Below are 19,186 nucleotides of genomic sequence, written 5' to 3'. Positions count from 1 at the left end.
AGCCCCGGCTTCATCCGGAAGGTAGTCTGGAAGGGCGTCCAGTCTAATTAGCATATTACGCTTTTATTATGACAGATATTTTAAAGCATAGGCTCTTGAGTTTGCCTTCTTTAGGTGGAATTTTGGCCCCTATACCTATTTAACCTCTCTATTCCTCAGTTTCTTATCTATAGCATGGAAACAAAAAGTGGACTCTCTTCAGAGTTTTATCAAGAATTAAGTAAATTAACCCATGTAAAATTACTTAGTTCCTAGCACACATAAATACCTTGTGTTATTTTAAAATATATATATATATTTTATTGATTTTTTACAGAGAGGAAGAGAGAGAAATAGAGAGTTAGAAACATCGATGAGAGAGTCATCGATCAGCTGCCTCCTGCACCACCCCCACTGGGGATGTGCCCACAACCAAAGTACATGCCCTTGGCTGGAATCGAACCCGGGACCTTTCAATCCGCAGGCTGACGGTCTATACACTGAGCCAAACCAGTCCCGGCAAATGCCTTGTGTTATTATTATTAGGCCTGTTATTACTGTTCTGTCTCCTGTGTACTGGATCCCATATCCTTTTGTCTTTTCAAAGACTTGTTCTTTTAACTGTCCCCTTTTTTCCAACATCAAAACCTTCTCTCTCTGAGTCCTTCTCACTGGCACATAAATGTCCCTTATCTTTTAGAATGTCAAATAAATAACTCCCTTCAACCACACACACTGTTTCCACTTCCTCTCCTTCTATTCTTGAACCCATTCTAATCAGGCTTTTATCACAATACTCTACTGAACTGATTCTTGTCAAAGCCCACAATGGCCTCCAAGTGGCCCTGTCCAAAGGTCAGTTCTCCAGCCTCGGTTACTTGGCTTACCGGCAGTATTTGGCACACTGACCACTCCCTCCTTGAAACACCCTCTTCACTCTGCTTTCGGGACACCACACTCGGCTGCCCTGCTTCACGTACACAGAGTGAGGAGAAGGCAATGGAAAATATTTTCACCAAACTGAAGCACCAAGCCATCTGTCATTGTGGATATTTTAAAAGGAAAAAATACCCGGTGATCTGGCACCTGAGGTTCTCTGGCGCCTGGCCCCATCCTTTCCGTGGCCGGTATGCAACTAGTCCCAGTTTCCGGCCACCTTGTTTTGCATCATTTGTTGTTTTCTTGCCATGCACCACAAGAGGGCAGGCTTTCATCATACTCTACTTGAATTATACCAACTGTGTGGCGCTGTACTTAGCAATTTCTATGTGAAACTAGAATATTGTGCCAAAATTGTTCACCAAAGTAAAATGAAACACAGGCTTACAGTTTTATCCCAAAAGTCATGTGACCAAAATACATCCTTAAACGGAAAGTCATCAGTTTATCAATGATATAGAAAAAAATTTTCATGTGGTTTTATAAATCACATATACAGCAGTGTTTGTGGAAGGTTATTTTTAAGAATTGGGGCACTATTTCCTATTTTGAATTCATTCATTGTGGCAAATTGTAGTACACAGATGTATTGTTTTATCCCTGCAGACATTAAATTAGAAGATTGAGACAAAGGAGACTTTTATTAGCTTTTCATCTCAAGGCACCTGTGTGTACTGTATACAAACAACAGAAATTTAAGGAAAGAGAAACACTCAGATTAGGCATATCAGTCACTATGTAGTAATTTGAATCAATGTGTATCACAAACAAACATAGATTATTAACCAGACAAGTCCCTTAAGTCTGACAGATTCAGTCACTGCTTTCTCTGGGCAATTCCCTTTTGCTGCAAACCACAGAGAGATAATTAAAAGAAAAATAGATCATTGAAGAGTTGGATGTTTTATAGCCAGATTTAACCCTAAAAATGTGTCCCTAAGAGAAGGATTAAATTGTATACAGGACCTTAAAGAATACTTTCTAGCACCTTTCTATACCTTTGCCCTACTTTATATTTTAAATGTCCTCTTGAGCCTAATCAAGTTTTGCCATGATAGCAATTGTAAAAATCAGTTATGTTAAAAAAAAAAAAAAAAGAAAGAAAGAAAACTACCAAAAAATGTATGAATAGTCTAATCTCTCTTATATTTATTCCTCTTGGAAAAAAGAAAAGCACACACAAATCTTAAAAACTAAAGGAAGCCTGGACAAGAAACCTAGCCTTGGCTACATTTTAGAAGGAAACCAAGCCTTTGTGAGTCTTACTTTCTGGCTTTGATCTGGTTGTCATTCGGGATGGACTTGCCCAAGTGATGGCCCACAGAGAGGCCACACTTCTTATCTTTCTGCTCTTCCAGGACCTCCTTTTTCAGTAAGAATCCTGCCTGGAAGTTTAGGTCAAAGAAACTACTTGGAGCAAAATAGAGTGGCGTCTCATCCCAGATGCTCTCCAGGCGCCTCTTCCATCCCTCCAGGACCTGAAGTCGGGCGTCTGCGGGAATGTGCCCAACGCTGTATGTCAGTTGAGGTTCTAAGACCTGGAAGCCGCAGAAATGCAGAGTGCCGCTCTGGGGATACACAGAGCACAGAGGTGAGTCACTACAAACCCCCAACAGTCTGTGCCACCTACAAACCACCAAGGTGCCTCTGGGCTTTCCAGCCAGACGCCGACGTGGAGGCGGAGGCACCCCACAGACGCAGTTCAGAACTGGATTCTCTCACCTTCTGCTCCCAGTCCTAGCTGCCTGTTACCTAGTTTAGCCTATTCCGCTGAGCTTTTCTTCATAGGAATAAGACCTTGAACCTGTGCCAGCCTAGGATCCTCTGCCAGAAGTGTCAGAAGTTCTGTTCCATGAGGGACAGTTGCAGCTGCGTGGCAGCCGCTCCCTTGCCTGCTGCTCCCTGCCTCTCCATAGAACTAGATGAATCTTAACAAACGGTGCTTATCATCCGTTCTCCAGCAGGAATATTAATTCTCCAGGATTATAAGTGGCTGCCTCATTTGCTCGTCTCTTCAAATCCCTCTTCCTGAGAAGAGATTATCTTGAGAGCCCAGTGACCTCCAAAAATCATACTTCAGACTTCAGTGTTAATCAGTGAACTAAAACATTTCTTAAATTGGGGTGAAGGGCACTCTAATAGTCTATGAGACTTTTCTTGGAGAAGGGTAGGAAGATTGGAGAGATGTCAGTCCCCTGGAGAGAATCAGACCACATGGCTGCACTAGTGCTTGGTTAGGAGAGGTGTGCACACGGGTTATTCTGTAAGCACAGGGGCCTGGGAAGACAGGTACGTCGTAAAAGGAAGCTCCCTGTAGTTCTGAGTCATTACCATGCTTTCATCTCAGGTCTGTTTTCAGTTATCTTAAGGATCTGGACCCCATAGAAAGCTCAGTTAGGTAATCCCCCCAAAAGGTTCACTGAAAATGAGGTACCTGAATTGGCCAGAGGATGATATTCATGTCCCCATGGACTCCCTGCAGAGAGTACATGGAGTCGCTGCCCCCAGTGGTGAAGGACAGCACTGCCTTCTTATTCTGTAAAGAAAAGACATCACCCTGAGCATCTCCTTGGTGACAGGGAGCTAACGAAACAGCCCCAGGGAGAACACACACATTCACCCATCTGCTACGGATGTTACTTCACACGCTGGCTCCTCTGAGCCACTCAGTATGACTCTGCAGAAGCACCTGTCTGGAAGGCGGAGCCACAGACAGACAAGTGAGCAGGGGCAAGCCAAGGATTCCACATTCCTGGGTGTGGCAGATCCGTGGAGATGGTTATGAAAATGCAAAATCAGTATTGACTGCTGGTGCCTAGGAGTTACTTGTTTACTGTTTTATTCTGTCTCCCTACAGTGCTAGGCACAGATCTAGGCATGTAAACTTAGAAGGTCTCAAATGTGTAGTATTTGGGTCTCTGAAAAATGAAGAAAGACTATTTTTACTATGGAACATTTCAAACATAAAGAAAATAGTACAGTTGGCCCTTGAACAATGCAGGGGTTAGGGTACTACCTCCCCCCCCCCCCCCCATCACAGTAAAAAAATCTACATATTACTTTTGCCTGACCAAAAATGTAACTGCTAATAGCCTCCTGTTGACTGGAAGCTTTACCAATGTGAACAGTGGATTAGCATATATTTTTGTATGTTTTATGTATTTAGACTCTATTCTTAAAGTAAGCTAGAGAAAAGAAAATGACATTAAGAAAACATAAGGAAGAGAAAATACATTTACAGTTTTTATTGGGGGGGAAATCCGCATCTAAGTGGACCTGTGCAGTTCAAACCCGTGCTATTCAAGGGTCAACTGTATAATGATGCATCTACCACCCAGCTTTACCCCTCGGCAGATATCCATTCTAGTTTTATCTAACCCCCTTACCTCTCTTCCCCGGGGGTATTTTAAAACAAATCCTAAAACATCATGTCAAAATGTCTGTTAAAACTTAATTATGCATCTCTTTCAAAGGGACCTGGAGCCGGACCGTGGTATCTAATTGTGCTCAGAACTCTGCCTCAGGACCGAGTCTCCCAGCACCCAGATGTTAGAAAAAGCAGAACCATCCACCTACCCGGAAAGGCCCCTTGTCATACATGGCAGCGTATGTGTAAGCAAACTCCCCGATGAGCACTCGCTCAAACCAGCCTTTCAGGATGGCCGGGACTCCAAACCACTGCAGTGGGAACTGTGGAAGAAGCGACAAAGGTCAGGTGGGGCCGGCCCCAGCACAGAAGAAGGCTCGGGGTCCCCAATGAAGGTGAACCTTTCTTCAGGTCCCATAGCATTCCTTCTGGAGGAGACAGTGCATTTAGAGACAAGAATCATCATTAGTCAGTCAGCCTGACACTCATGTTTCTATAATACCTAAAGGTACAAATGTTGGTTAGGTCTGAAGAAGGCCACATGCAAATATTTTTTTTCTATGAAATCATGTTTGCAATGCAGATTAGACAGCACAGACTCCAGACCAACGTGTGATACCTAAATCAATATTTTCTCAAGTGCTTGTTTTAAAGGTTTGGTATCAAAAATAGGAAGCAGCCCTAGCTGGTTTGGCTCAGTGGATAGAGCGTCGGCCTGTGGACTAAAGGATCCCAAGGACACATGCCTGGGTTGCGGGCTTGACCCCACCCTCAGTAGGGGGCAGGCATGAGGTAGCCAGTCAATGATTCTCTCTCATCATTGATGTTTCTATCTCTCTGTCCCTCTCCCTTCCTCTCTGAAATCAATAAAAAAAAAAAATTTTTTTAATGAAGCATGTACCTTGTGCTCACAAATGTAAAAATCCTATCAGTTAGAATAAACAGAACCACTCAGATTTGCAAACAAATGATCAGTGTGACTAAGGTTTATCGGGGAATTCCCATGAGAAAGTCTTGTTGGGACTTTTGTCCTGATAAAAGCAGAGCAAGAACTATATCAGTATTTCTTCTCCTTGACTCATGATTTAAAGGCAAAGGCAATGGAACAAGCCCAGACGGGAAACATCTAGGACACAGAAGGAATTTGTAGGAATTGATAGCACTCGCTTTGAAAAGATTGCAAACCTATAGAAAAGGAGCTAAGGAAAAAGGATTTTAGAACAGAAAGGACACCGGATTGAAAGTGAGTTGTGTTCTCACCCTGAATCTGTCACTAACTTGATGCCTGACCTTTGCCACACAAACCCCTGACCATGTGCTTCATCTACAGAAGGTGGGGCTTGAATGATCCCTAGCAGCGTTTCCTAGTCTTACATTTATGGCTCTCCCTCTGACAGGGGCCAGGTCTGCAGCTTTTAGGAAGAACGGATAGGTAGGGAGTCTAGGCAAGTAGATTAGCTTCCCTTGGATGTGCTGCAATCCGAGTTGAAAATAGATATGGTTGGCTTGCAGGGTTTTAAGAGCTGACTCTCCCTCAAGTTGTTTTTGGAGAAGTGAGTAAACTGAGCAGGGGACTAGCCCATATGGCACCTTGGCATGAATTAAAGCACTCCTTCCCAGGACACATTATTCCCACGTTGAAAGCCTATCATACATAGTAGATTAATTTTTCTAGAATTAGACTTTTCCTGTCATCTGTCGGGAAACTGTTTTAATAAATATACAGTGCTTACATTGCCCTTTAGTATGTTGCTATTTTGTGGTGACAACTTGCACAGTTGTACTGACAGGATAGTAAGGAAAACATATACATTGGATGGAAGCTAAATTAAAAGACCACCGAAGTCGCCAAAACCAGTTTGGCTCAGTGGATAGAGCGTAGGCCTGCAGACTGAAAGGTCCCAGCTTCGATTCCGGTCAAAAGCATCCCCAGTAGGGGCTGTACAGGAGGCAGATGATGGATGTTTCTCTCTCATTGATGTTTCTAACTATCTCTCTCCCTTTCTCTCTCTACGAGATCAATAAAAAATATATTTTAATAAAAGACCACCGAAGTCCTTTCCAATTCTAAAATAGAGTGATCCTGAGATGCGGGGTTGAAAGCTGCTACTGCTGCTGCCTTGGCTGTGCTAGGATAAGAAAGACACAGTAGACAACCAAGAAGGCATCCTTCATAGCTAATGGCTGTGGCTTCGATTCATGGCATCAGGCCTCTGGTAGAAGGAGACTGCAGAGGTTGGCTTCTTTGCAGATGGCTGAGTAATTGCAAAAACCACAGCCAGTATCACCCTTATGATGTTTCCACTGTCATATACATTCCATGTTCAAGATCAAGAAGCTAGTTGGAATCGATAGAAACAAAGTCATTGAGTACACTCTGGTATTTAAAAAAAAAAAAAAAGATGGTTTACGAGAGGCATATGCATTTCCAGCACTGACTGCTGAATGGGGAGGTGGCTTCCAAAAGAAAGGCCATGGTTTGCCGCTGAAACACAGTAATCAGGATGATGCATATCAGCTGGTATCACTCCACAAACTGGCCAGATGCTTACAGAGAGGGGGAGAAGGCAGACTTCACCGAGAGGTCCCAGGAAGAATCACTAATTGGTTTGCTGCAGCATTATTTACAATAGCCAAGATATGAAAGGAACCTAAGTATCCATCAATGGAAAAGCGGATAAAGAAGATATGGTACATATACACAATGGAAAATTAGCCACAAAGAAGAATGAAGTCTTACCATTTGCAACAGCATGGATTGACCTAGAGGGTATTGTACTAAGTGAAATAAGACAAAGACAAGCACCATGTGATTTCACTTACATGTGGAATCTAAAGAACAAAATTAATGAAAAAAATAATGCCGAGACCGGTTTGGCTCAATGGATAGAGCGTCGGCTTGGGGACTGAAGGGTCCTGGGTTCGATTCTGGTCGAGGGAATGTACCTTGGTTGCGGGCATATCCCCACTAGGGGGTGTGCAAGAGGCAGCTGATCGATGGCTCTCTCTCATCAATGTTTCTAACTATCTCTCTCCCTCTCTGTACAAAATCAATAAAATATATTTTTAAAAAATAGGCTCATAGTTACAACAGACTGATGGTTTGCCAGAGGGAAGAGGGTGGGGAAGCTGGGTAAAAAGGTGAAGACATTAAGAAGTACCTATTGGCAGTTACAAAATAGTCATGAGGATGTAAAGTACTGCATAGCAAATGTAGTTAATAATCTTGTAATACTAAGTATAGTCCCAGGTGGGTACTAGACTTATGGGGGGGGGGGGGGGGGGAATCACCTCATAAGTTATATGTCTACTAGAGGCCCAGTGTATGAAAATTCATGCACTGGAGGGGGAGGTCCCTCAGCCCGGCCTGCCCCGTCTCAGTCCGGGAGCCCTCAAGGGCAGGAGGTGACCCGGCCATCAGGGGAAGGCGATGTCCCATCACACCTCTGCTGCTGCCACTGCTGGCAGCGCAAGCCTCGGCTGGCCCTGGTTACCTGAGCCTCAGGCAACCTTGGGCAGCTGGGCAGTCGCCATCCAAAGCTTGCCTGCACCTTGGGCTGACCCTGGGCGGCTGGGGGGCTGAGGGAACTGGACCCCACCATCTTATGGCTGTGGGCACTGCCATCTTTGAGAGCATGGCAGTAAATTAGCATATTCCCTCCTTATTGGCTGTGGGCACTGCCGTCTTTGAGGGTGGGGCAGTCAATTAGCATATTCCCTCCTTACTGGCTGTGTGTGCTGCCATCTTTGCGATGGTGTGAGGGTTGGTTAGCATATTCCCTCGTTATTAGATAGGATAACCACTATATTGTATACCTGAAACTAATATAATATTGAATGTCAACTGGAATTGAAAAAATTTTTAAATCACTAATTGGAAAAAAAAGAATAAGACTGACACCTCATCTTTGAAGTCGCATTCATATTTTTAGAGTAACACAGTCCGATTCACAGCATCTGTAAATCTGTGTAATGCTGTACATTTGAAGCAATGACCTTTTTTTTTTTTTTTTTTTTAACAGAGAATGCAGTAAAGGGGGTGACTTTTCTAAGATCACATTGCTAATTAGATGGCAGGTCTAGGACAATAAGAATTCAAATGTTCCACCCAGGCCAATATGGCTCCATTGGTCAGAGCATTGTCCAGTGCCCCAAAGGATTGTGGGTTTGATTCCCAGTCTGGACACATACTCAGGTTATGGGTTCAATCCCTGCTCAGGGAGGATCCGGGAAGCAACTGATCAATGTTTTTCTTTTTCTCTCTCCCTCCCTCCTCTCCCCCTTTCCTCTCTCTCAAATTTATAAAAACATATCCTCGGGTGAAGATTTAAAAGAAAGAATTCAAGTGTCCCAACACCCTTCTGATGTCCTACCACACCTGAAAAATCACAAGGTCTGCAGCTTCCAGCTTCTTTTGTTCAGCCACAATATCTGGGCTCAGACGGCCTTCTTTGTAAGCGAGAGTAGACTCGACAGGATACTTAAAGTTCTCGGGGTCCTTCAGTTTACCTGCAGGGAGGAAAAAGAGTGGTTGAGGCCTTAGGGCCAGGGTGGGACCAGAGAACCCACGGGCGAGAAGTTCCACAAAGACCTAACCAAAGGGGAGAGCGGAGAGCGGCTCCTACCTGTAATGTCCTTCCTGGAGATGACGGGGTTGAAGTTCATGTCATACAGGTCCGACACCGTGACTTCCCATCCTTTCCTCTTCAGAGCCTCCACAGCCGCTTCCTTCATGGCGTAGTTGAAGGATGTCTTCTCTGAGTGAGCCAGTACGATCAATGCTTTTCTGCCTATTTTGACACACCCAAAGCATGTGGTAAAAAAAAAAAATGAGTTACCAGCCTATCGGATTGGCAAAACAACTTAGGACAAGCGACATCAAGGGCTATCAAGATTGCAGAAACACTGGCGCATTGCCAGCGGGAATATCAATGACCTCAGCCTTTAAGGAAGTCATCAGGCTGAAACTCTTAGAATTTTATTTATTTATTTATTTATTTATTTTTAAATTATTTTATTTTATTTTTTATTTTTTTATTTTTTAAACATATTTTATTGATTTTGTACAGAGAGGAAGGGAGAGAGATAGAGAGTTAGAAACATCGATGAGAGAGAGAGTCATCGATCAGCTGCCTCTTGCACACCCCCTACTGGGGATATGCCCGCAACCAAGGTACATGCCCTTGACCGGAATCAAACCCGGGACCTTTCAGTCCCCAAGCCGACGCTCTATCCATTGAGCCAAACCAGTCTCGGCGTGAAACTCTTAGAATTTTAAAGGCACATAAACCTTTGATCTAGCCCTCCAACTTCAGGGACTTTGTTCTCCAGACTGAAAGCATCAGGACACAGGAACAAGGATATGTACTGTCCCATTCTTGCCATTGGCAAAAATCAGAACCCTATTGTCTATTTTTGGGGGAAGCATTTAAATAAATTATGGTACATACATTCTACATAATATTATGCTGTTAACCAGAATGAGCCCTAGCTGGTTGGACTCAGTGGATAGAGCATCAGCCTTCTAACTGAAGGGTCCTGGGTTCGATTCTACTTAAGGGCTCATACCCAGGATTTGGGCTTGATCCCCTGTAGGGGGCATGCAGGAGGCAGCCAATCAATGATGTGTTCTCTCTCTCTTTCTCTCTCTCTCTCTCTCTCTCTCTCTCTCTCTCTCTCTCCTTTCCTCTTTGAAATCAAATTATGTATAAAAAAAAAAAGAATGAATTAACTATATATTATATATACAGGGACCCAGAAAGATATCCAGGATATATTAACTGATGAAGTGAATGTGAATCCATTTTTTTTTAAAAAAAACTATATATAGGTTGTCCCTAAAAAATGTAGCACACTTTAACAGTTGACACCTGTTAAATGGAAATGAAATATCTCTCTATATAAAAAACCCTATATATGCAAATAAACTGAACAATGGAACAACTGAACAATCAGACAATCAGTCACTATGGTGTGTGCTGACCACCAGGGGGCGTGTGTGGAACATGGCGGGCGTTGGCAGCAGGCAGCAGAGCATGGAACATGGCAGGCAATGGCAGCAGCAGGATGGTGGAGCAGATGAGCAGGGACACCAGACACAGCGGACACCGATGGCTGTCATCGGAGTGAGCCTCTGGTGGTCACTGAAAATTATTTGCTCCCGTGAGGGGTGCTTGCACCTGCAGCCAGCACTGGCCCCGCTTGCATCCGCTGTTGGCGCCAGAGCCACCACTCACACCCGCTGCCAGCAGCACCTTCAGCAGTTAAAAACAGCGGCTGCCACCCTAATTGCCCCTAAGGACTTCTCCACCTTCCCCTGCTCCTGAGGGGCGATCAGGGCAGCAGCTGCAGCTCACACCCACTGATGGCACAGAGCAATTGGGGCTGGCACTGGCAGCACATGGGAGTGGCAGCAGGAGTGGGGCTGCTAGCAGGGGACTGGTGGGGGGAGGAGGGTCTGTGGTGAGAGGGGCCAGGTGGGGGCAAGGGTGGGGTTGTGGAGGATGGGATGAGACCCACCCCTGTGCCCACCACAGCCTCATGGCCCACAGTTCCTTTCAAGGTGCATGAATTGGTGCACTGAGCCCCTAGCATTTTAATAAACACTGTCTTTATAGTTATTCAAAGTGTGTGTATACATTTTTGGAGACACCCTGGACATGCAGGTAGATTTGCACTATATTGGTGTGAGGGGGAAAAGATGTGGAATGATCAGACGAAGCTATTAATGGTTTTCTTAGATAAGTAAGAGGTGACAAAAGGGCTGAGGGGAAAGAGGAACTTTTTCTTGGCCACATCTGTATCAGTGACGTTGTTGGAATCAGCACGCCTTGCTTTTGCACTAACAGCAGGTACCAGCTGCTTATTTTGTGCTGGGCACTGCTCTAACTGCTTTGCACTCTTTTTTTTCAATTGTCACGGGGAAGATACAATTAGTATCCCCATATTATGGCTGAGAAAACCGATGCGTATGGAAAAGTAAAGCAAGTAATTACCCGAATTTACGTAGTACGTGGGGAAGCTGGAATAATTTAAAAGTGTAGAGAAATCGATGAATCCGTGCTACAATGCGGAGGGAGTGGGGAGGCGGACCCAGGACAGGAAGCTCACCGCCACCATTTCTCCTAATCATCGGTGCCGCTCCCCCCCCCCCCCCCCCATCTCCCCCTTGCTAATGCTGAACAGCGGCGACCGTGGGTGGAGCTCGGAGAGAAAGCACCTGCAGCTGTTTTGTCTTGTTTGAAGAGAATGAACTAGAAAAGCATGCTTAAGCCTTCAGTTCTCTGCCCGCCTTCTTTATGAGCCACACCTGGCATAGGCGGCGCCCGCGAGGTTAAATTCTGCCAGGCGTGCGCCCCGGGCCTCCGGACGCCAAGAAAGAGGGTCTCCCGGTGTGGTCCTGGCGTTGCCGACTCTCTGCACCCTGACTTGGTGGGATATACGTTTGATGAGGACTCAAATGCTATGAGAGTGACTTATCTGCTTTGGAAGGCCTGGGGAAGTGGAAAGGAATTCCTGAAGCTGCCTCCACCAGTTTCCACCGCCTCCCTCCTCGCCTCGTGGACTGAGCGCGCCCCGGAGAAAGGTGAGTACCTTAAGCGCGGACTCGCCTTTTCTTCGTGGTCTACCTTTGCGTTCGTCACATCAGTGTTTGCCGAGCACCGCTGGATCAGTTTTTAGTCCCTTGGCTTACTTGTTATCAATATACACATTGTTTATTTCTTATCAATATTGACAAGCATTTCCTAAGCAGTAAACCATAACGCTGCTCCCCAGAAAAAGGAGAAAGTCAGGCAATCTATGCCTTGCTTTAGCTACAGGCACACCTATTACCATAAAACACAAAAACAAAGAGAAGACACAAACGGGAAGGATATACAATAGTATTTGCAAGAAGTACAGCTGCCCTGGCCAGGTGGCTCATTTGGTTAGAGCAGAGGTCGGCAAACCGCGGCTCCTAAGCCACATGCGGCTCTTTGGCCCCTTGAGTGTGGCTCTTCCACAAAATATCACGGCCTGGGAGAGTCTATTTTGAAGAAGTGGCATTAGAAGAAATTTAAGGTTTAAAAAATTTGGCTCTCAAAAGAAATTTCCATCGTTGTCCTGTTGCTATTTGGCTCTGTTGACGAATGAGTTTGCCGACCACTGGGTTAGCGTGTCATCCCATGTGCCAAACTTGGATCCTGGTCAGGGCACATAAAAAGAATCAACCAGTGCGTGCATAAATAAGGGGAACAACAACTGGATGTTCTCTCCCTCTCTCTCCCTCCCCATCCCTCTCTCGCTCCGCCTCTCTCTCTAAAATAAAAAAGTTAAAAATAAGAATTCACCCAAAGAGAGATGATAAAACACCTAGACCACCAGCCAATTGGCATCAGCCTCATTGGGAGAAGCAAGGGACCCAGTTCCCGGGAAGTGGTGCTGCAGGGCCTGCGAGCAGAAAGGCTGCAGAGGGGCCGCTGTGGGGACTGAGTGTCCGCCCTGCACCCCGGGGCCCAGGGAGAGGGAGGGGGGCGGCTCCGGGGCTGCGGGACACACAGACGGTCAGCGCCCGCAGTGTGAGGTCCAGCGGCCGCCTGCACGCGCTCTGCGGATGGAAGCGAGCACCGCCCCGGGGGGCGCACCCCCAGCTCTGGCTCCTTTGCAGGCCTCGGCAGCGAGGCCGTCTCTCCTAAACGCGCACCCGAACGTACGGGGGTGGGTGGCATAGACACAGGAGCGCCCCTCGCCCCGATGCTGGCCAGGGCTCATCCCAGGACCCTAATAGTTCTGAGTCAAGAAAGAGAACTCAGGGCCGAGCCGCTAGGAACCGGGCGGGCGCTGCGCGCTCGGGGCGGGGGGCCACTCACCGGCCATGGCTCCGGCGGGGCGCTGGTTGCGGGGCTGGCTGGTGGCGGGGCAAGATCTCCGGAGGCTCGTGGGTGCTGCCAGCCGAGCTGGGGCTGCTTTATATCTGGCCTGGCCCTGCCCGGGCCACACGGGCCAGGTACCCAGCAAAGGCGGAGCTGGCCACCCGCGCCCTGGGATGCAGGGCGGAGCTCCGGGAAGGAAAGGGGAGCCTGGAGGAGGGACCTCGGGACCTGGGAGGAGGGTGCCTGGGGGTGGGAGGTGAGAGGGGTCTCCTGGGTCTGGGTGGGAGTGGGAGGTGTGCCGGGCTTGGGGGGGGGGGGGGAAGAGGGGAAGGAGGGCACGCCTTTTGGCCTCTCTCTGCCCAAAGCTCTTGGATCCGGGAGCCAAAAGGGAGGTGCGCGGCCGCGGCCCTTTAGCTCCAGAATCGCTGACTCACTGTGACTTGGGGTTTGGGTGCTGAGGGCAAAGAGAAAGCCGTTTCTTCCTTTGCGAGGCCCGGATGCTGCCCTCGGGGCTGTGTGTGCCGGTGCCAATCCCTGCCCCTCACAATCTGGGAACTAAGGCCCCCCCTTTTCCTCCGCCCAGGAGCTAGTCCACGGTTGGAGGGGGTGGGAGCAGCCACTGGAGCCTTGAAAGGCTCGCCTCGACAGTCGAGTTTAGTGGCCTTAACACAGTGCCCCACTTTGTGTAACTGAACAGAACCGAGTAAAAAGTCGTATCTGCAAAATTCAAATTATCGTAGAGTCTTCATCCTCCAGAACAGAGAGGAGACACACTGTCAAAAGGCGAAGGGAAAAGAAATAGAACTTCAAAGTGCAGCCATCCGAAAAACTGCTAAGGATAAGAAGCTTCCGTGGGGATGGAGGTAGAGAGTATGCAGGATCCTTAGGGAGAGGTACCTGGGGGCACAATTTAAGGGAGTGTCAGAAAACTCAAGAATCAGAATAAAGAATGATTAATGTAACGTTTTTTCAGAACCAATTTGCTGGGGGAAAAATCATGCTGAACAAAATAGACAAATGTTAAAAAGGCAGGATTAGGCAGTAAGTGCCAAGTCATGTTGACTCGAAAGCAAAATAGAAATCAGTTCATTCTGATTCTTTTTTAAAATATATATATATTTCTTTATTGATTTCAGAGATGAAGGGAGAGGGAGATAGAAACATCAATAAGAGAGACACTTCCCCAGGAAGTGTCCTCCTGCACGCCCCGCACTGAGGATCGAGCCCACAACCTGGGCACGTGCCCTTGGCCAGAATCGAACCCGGGACCCCTCAGCCCGCAGGCCAACGCTCTATCCAATAAGTCCACCTGGTCAGGGCATTTTGATTCTTTATGTTGTTAAAAATGGAGTAAATGTTAAAGATCTTATTGTCTTTACACAACAGTTTATGCCTCAGTCAGCACCAGGCTGACAGGTGTAAAGGAGTTCGCAGGAGCTGTACTAAACCAAGGCCGCTTGTTGGTAGAGGGGAGCGGGAACAAGGAAGTTAGATGAGGCAACGACGCCAGCTGGTTATTACAGAGTCAGCTTCCTTTGGCAGGGGTCTACCAGGCAGGTTACACAACCAGGCAGTTCCTGATTGACAGGCTTAAGAGTGTAAGATTCCATTTCTGGGAAAGTCCAAACTCTTCAGTAAGCCTGGGTTTGGTGATGTGAGGCTTGCCATGCGTGATTCTAGTTTGGGCCTATGGTCTTGCTTTTAACAATTCCACCCTCTTTATCAGACTTCCGGCCCGAGAGATGTGATAAAAAATGGAAGGACGCCTTTAGCACTACTTCCAGCGGACGCCCTGGGATTCTCAAAGCCTGGTGTTTCACAGGCGTGGCATTTACAGGTCATAACATGGGGCTCTCATTCTCCAAGTCATTCTCTTTGATCCTTTTCTGACGTTCTAGTCTTAGGGAGATCACTTGCTTGACGGTTAGTGACTACACATGCATATTTAAAACTTGAGCCCTAGCTGGTTTGGCTCAGTGGATAGATCGTCCGATTGCGGACTGAAGGGTCCCAGATTCTATTCTAGTCAAGGGCACATGCCCAGGTTGCAGGCTCCATCCCCAGTAGGGGACATACAGGAGGCAGCCGATCAGTGATTCTCTCTCATCATTGATGTTTCCATCTCTCTCTTCCTCTCCCTCTCTGAAATCAATAATATATATATATATATATATATATATATATATATATATATATTTATTTATTTATTTATATATTTTTTAAATAAAACTTGAGAGGATACAGCACACCAAGGAAATAGTATGATTATTACAAGCAGGGTAATGAATTTTCCATGTCTGGAACGCACTTTGAAGCTATGGCTCTCAAGACCCAAAGCAACCAGAATTAAATAAGTCAAAGATTCCATTGGAGGAGTCACTGTTTTAGCACCAACGTGCTTACTCAGTGACCTTCTGTAGTTCAGACCCAGCCTCCCCAGGAATTGTCTGTCCGTCCAAAGGTAGCAAGTGACGTTGGCTATTGCTCCACTAACAGATTAGCAGGGGCGCTCCTAATATCAAGAACAACTTTGGCCATAGAACCTAGGGATTTTGTGGGTCACCTATTGCTTTAGCAGCGGATTCGGCAGTATTTTCTTCATTATTATTTTAAAAATATATTTTATTGATTTTTTTTTTTTTTTTTTTACAGAGAGGAAGGGAGAGTTTGAAACATGTTTGAGAGAGAAACATCAATCAGCTGCCTCTTCCACACCTCCTTGGGGGGATGTGCCCACAACCAAGGTACATACCCTTGACTGGAATCGAACCTGGGACCTTTCAGTCCGCAGGCGGATGCTCTATCCACTGAGCCAAACCGGTTAGGGCTAGTCTTAGCTCTTATATTTAGTTTTTTTTTTTTTTTTAAATATATTTTATTGATTTTTTACAGAGGAAGAGAGAGGGACAGAGTTAGAAACATCGATGAGAGAGAAACATCAACCTTTTGCCTCCTGCACACCCCCCACCGGAGATGTGCCCACAACTAAGGTGCATGCCCTTTACTGGAATCGAACCTGGGACCTTTCAGTCCGCAGGCCGATGCTCTATCCACTGAGCCAAACCAGTCTCAGCTATTTAGGTTTTTGATCCACTTTGAAACAGTTTTTGAGGATGATGTGAGGTAAGGAATAAAATTATTTTACACCAAGTAGTTATGTGACTTGTAGCTACATCACTAGTCAATGGTGTAGGTCAGGATTTGAACTCAGGCCCTCGGACTCCAGAGCCAGCTCCCAGCTGTTACTCGCTTTCAGAATTCTTGAGTCTAGCTCCAGGTCAACTGCTAATGATCTCTCTGAGCCTTGGTTGCCTCAACTTTAAAAATCTGGTTTTGGGGGCCGGGGGGAAAGAAATCTGGGTTTGGGCTGCATTACCTTAAAGGTCCCTCCAGCCTTTATTTGCTGTCACTTTAAGGTTGTCCGTTTTCCACGGTCTTATCTGAGCGGGCCTCTGTGCCAAGAGGAGTATGTGTGTCCCAGGCGTTGTGTGTCAACTGAAAACAGTCCTCCAGGCCTCCCCTCAGTCCCCAGGGAGCAGGCCAGCACCCAGAGCTGTAGGAAGCTCTGCTGACAGCCTTCATTATCTTAGAAACAAAGAGCAGGGGTAGGAGAATTCTCAGGAGTGGAGCGCCCCCCCCCCCCCCCCCCCCCCCCCCCGTCCCCCATTCCCCAAAGAACACAAACAGCCTCATTAGTCACCTGCTAAGGTCCTGCGTCCACATGTCTGGTTGCTTTTTTTTTTTTTGCACAAGAAGTCCCCAAAGCTCTCTTGCTTTTCTCTGAGCTGTGGATGACAGAATTACTACCGTAGCTCAGAGCCACGCTCAGGCCTGTCTGGGGACCTGGGCATCTGTTGTCTTCTGTGGTTCCCATGACTACCAGCCAAGGATCCTGCAGGGACCAGGTCCTCCTTGGGACTGGTGGAGAAATGATTCTTCCTCTGTAAACCCCATCCTGTCCTGCCCTCTGGTCTCACAATCGCTTGCACAAGGCACACGCCCGTATGCGGGACTCCCCATGTCCCTGTGTGTCCTGCTTTGTGGGTAGGAGCAGAGCAGCCTTTGGTACCACTCCGGAGTACCCGCCATATGCCTCTGGGTTAAGAAAATTTTCACTCTTGCCGAAACCGGTTTGGCTCAATGGATAGAGCGTCGGCTTGGGGACTGAAAGGTCCCGGGTTCGATTCCGGTCAAGGGCATGTACCTTGGTTGCAGGTATATCCCCAGTAGGGGGTGTGCAAGAGGCAGCTGATCGATGACTCTCTCTCATCGATGTTTCTAACTCTCTATCTCTCTCCCTTCCTCTCTGTAAAAAATCAATAAAATATATATTTAAAAAAAAATACTATTAAAAAAAAAAAAAAAAATTTTCACTCTAGCTGAAACCGGTTTGGCTCAGTGGATAGAGTGTCGGCCTGTGGACTGAAGGGTCCTGGGTTCGATTCTGGTCAAGGGCATGTATGTACATTGGTTGTGGGCACATCCCTGGTGGGGGGTGTGCAAGAGGCAGCTAGTCGATGTTTCTCTCTCATCGACGTTTCTAGCTCTCTCCCTTCCTCTCAGTAAAAAATTAATAAAATATATTTAAAAAAATTTTTTTCACTCTGATCTGTGGGACCCTGAGCTGTTCCTGGCCCTATGCGAACTCCGAGGAGTCTTTTCTCTGCCTTTTTGGGGTCTTTCTTTGCCCAGCTTCGGGAAGCTCTTTCTATGATGTGTTTCTCAAAACCGAGCTGAGGACTCAAGGGATCCCGGTGCAGACCTGTAAGCAAGCTGTCTGCAGTGCTCTCTCCTCTCCAATAGCCTGTCCTGTGAATCCTAGCCACCCTGGTCTCCCAGCGCTGGTGGCTTAACTCAAGGAGATGCCTGCATTCTACCTTTTCCTTCTGGAAATCCTCTCCAGACACCCAGCTAGTGCCATTGTGGCACCCAAGCATGGGTTTAACAAGGATGGTGGGTGAGGGGAAACACAGAGTGTTCAGCCCATTTTTTATGATGGTTGATAGTAAATTTGTTGCATAAAAGCACAGCTGGGTCAAGTTGAAAACTTGGCCTAGAGACCGAGGCTGTGTGATTTTGAGCAAGACACTTCACCTCTTGTAGCTCACGGCAGCTGGAGATAGCAGTCCTGGTGGCTCATCACAATGTTCTATGGATTAAACGGGCTAATGCAGATGAAGTACTTAATATAGATCCTTATAATATGGTTAAGTGCTTGAATTGGTAGCTTTTCACAGCCAAGTACTAGGCAGCTGGTAAAGAGAGTGAGGTAGATCTCTAGGAGCTGACATGGAGGGATTGCCAGAGGGGAAAAATATAGTTTACTGTCAGCATCCTTTTTATGTCTTTATACCAGTGGCCTGGTGCACAGATTCCTGCACATTGAATACATATATATAATCTTTGGAACTGTATGTTTTCGTATTTTAAAAAATAGGCCCTAGCTGGTTTGGCTCAGTGGATAAAGCATCAGCCTGTGGACTGAAGGGTCCCAGACTTGAATCTGTCAAGGGCACATGCCTGGGTGGGGCATGCAGGAAGCAGCCAATCAATGCTCCCTCATCACTGATGTTTCTCTCTCTGAAATCAATAAATATATATACTTTTAAAAAAGGACATTGCCGTGGCAAGGTGGCTCAGTTGGAGTGTTGTGGGTTTGATCCCTGGTTGGGACATGTGCAGGAGGCAACTGACTGAGGTTTTCTGTCTCTCTTATCAATAAAAACATATTCTTAAGTGAAGATTTAAAGAAAAATATTAAATTGAATTTTAAGCAAAATAATTAACAAGTTAATTACATACCAAATGGATAAGAGTACCGTAAAGGAAAAAATTGAATTTAAGGAACTTTCGAAGATAGCTTGTTGTGTATATTCTATCAATGTAAGAACTAAAAAGACATCTTGGGACTCAGCAGGTTCATTTTACCAGGTATCACTCGGTGCGATGCACTGAGGACCTAATTATCACTCAGGTGGCATTCCTGCCCAAAGTGAAGATCTAATCCCACTGAGGAAACTATCTGCCAAACACAAATAAAACTTTAGAA

At 46.4% G+C, this 19,186-nt stretch overlaps 1 protein-coding gene and 1 long non-coding RNA gene across 4 annotated transcripts; one reads left to right on the top strand and one right to left on the bottom strand.

Moving 5' to 3' along the window:
• Positions 1-1,540: 1,540 nt before the first annotated feature.
• On the bottom strand, positions 1,541-13,322 carry NQO1 (NAD(P)H quinone dehydrogenase 1). 3 transcript variants are annotated; one of them, XM_036441345.2, is made up of 6 exons: positions 13,135-13,322; positions 8,911-9,075; positions 8,664-8,794; positions 4,495-4,608; positions 3,353-3,454; positions 1,541-2,486 (listed from the first exon to the last, which is right to left on the bottom strand). In XM_036441345.2, exons 1-6 carry the CDS (start codon positions 13,139-13,141, stop codon positions 2,181-2,183), a joined length of 825 nt encoding a protein of 274 aa, XP_036297238.1. In that variant the 5' UTR covers positions 13,142-13,322; the 3' UTR covers positions 1,541-2,180. The 3 variants fall into 3 exon arrangements, with proteins under 3 accessions (XP_036297238.1, XP_045438700.1, XP_045438701.1); XM_045582744.1 differs by lacking the exon at positions 13,135-13,322 and adding an exon at positions 11,879-11,898; XM_045582745.1 differs by lacking the exon at positions 13,135-13,322 and adding an exon at positions 11,595-11,755.
• LOC118720907 lies at positions 2,402-4,611 on the top strand. Its single transcript, XR_006741863.1, has 2 exons — positions 2,402-2,509; positions 4,392-4,611. It is a non-coding gene; the product is annotated as an uncharacterized LOC118720907 (long non-coding RNA).
• Positions 13,323-19,186: the final 5,864 nt, after the last annotated feature.

The sequence above is a fragment of the Pipistrellus kuhlii genome, unplaced genomic scaffold (genome assembly GCF_014108245.1).
Source record: "Pipistrellus kuhlii isolate mPipKuh1 unplaced genomic scaffold, mPipKuh1.p scaffold_m20_p_17, whole genome shotgun sequence".
NCBI classification, from domain to species: domain Eukaryota; kingdom Metazoa; phylum Chordata; class Mammalia; order Chiroptera; family Vespertilionidae; genus Pipistrellus; species Pipistrellus kuhlii.
The sequence above is the reverse complement of the archived record's forward strand: the minus strand, read 5'-3'. Positions and strand labels throughout refer to the sequence as shown.

Bases quoted from the DNA above. Each gene is read 5' to 3' on its own strand.
- NQO1 (XM_036441345.2), bottom strand. The intron at 3,455-4,494 runs GTAGGTGGATGG...TTTTCTTTACAG, and splicing joins ATGACAAGGGGCCTTTCCGG to AATAAGAAGGCAGTGCTGTC. The intron at 2,487-3,352 runs GTACCTCATTTT...GTGTATCCCCAG, and splicing joins TCATCCTCTGGCCAATTCAG to AGCGGCACTCTGCATTTCTG.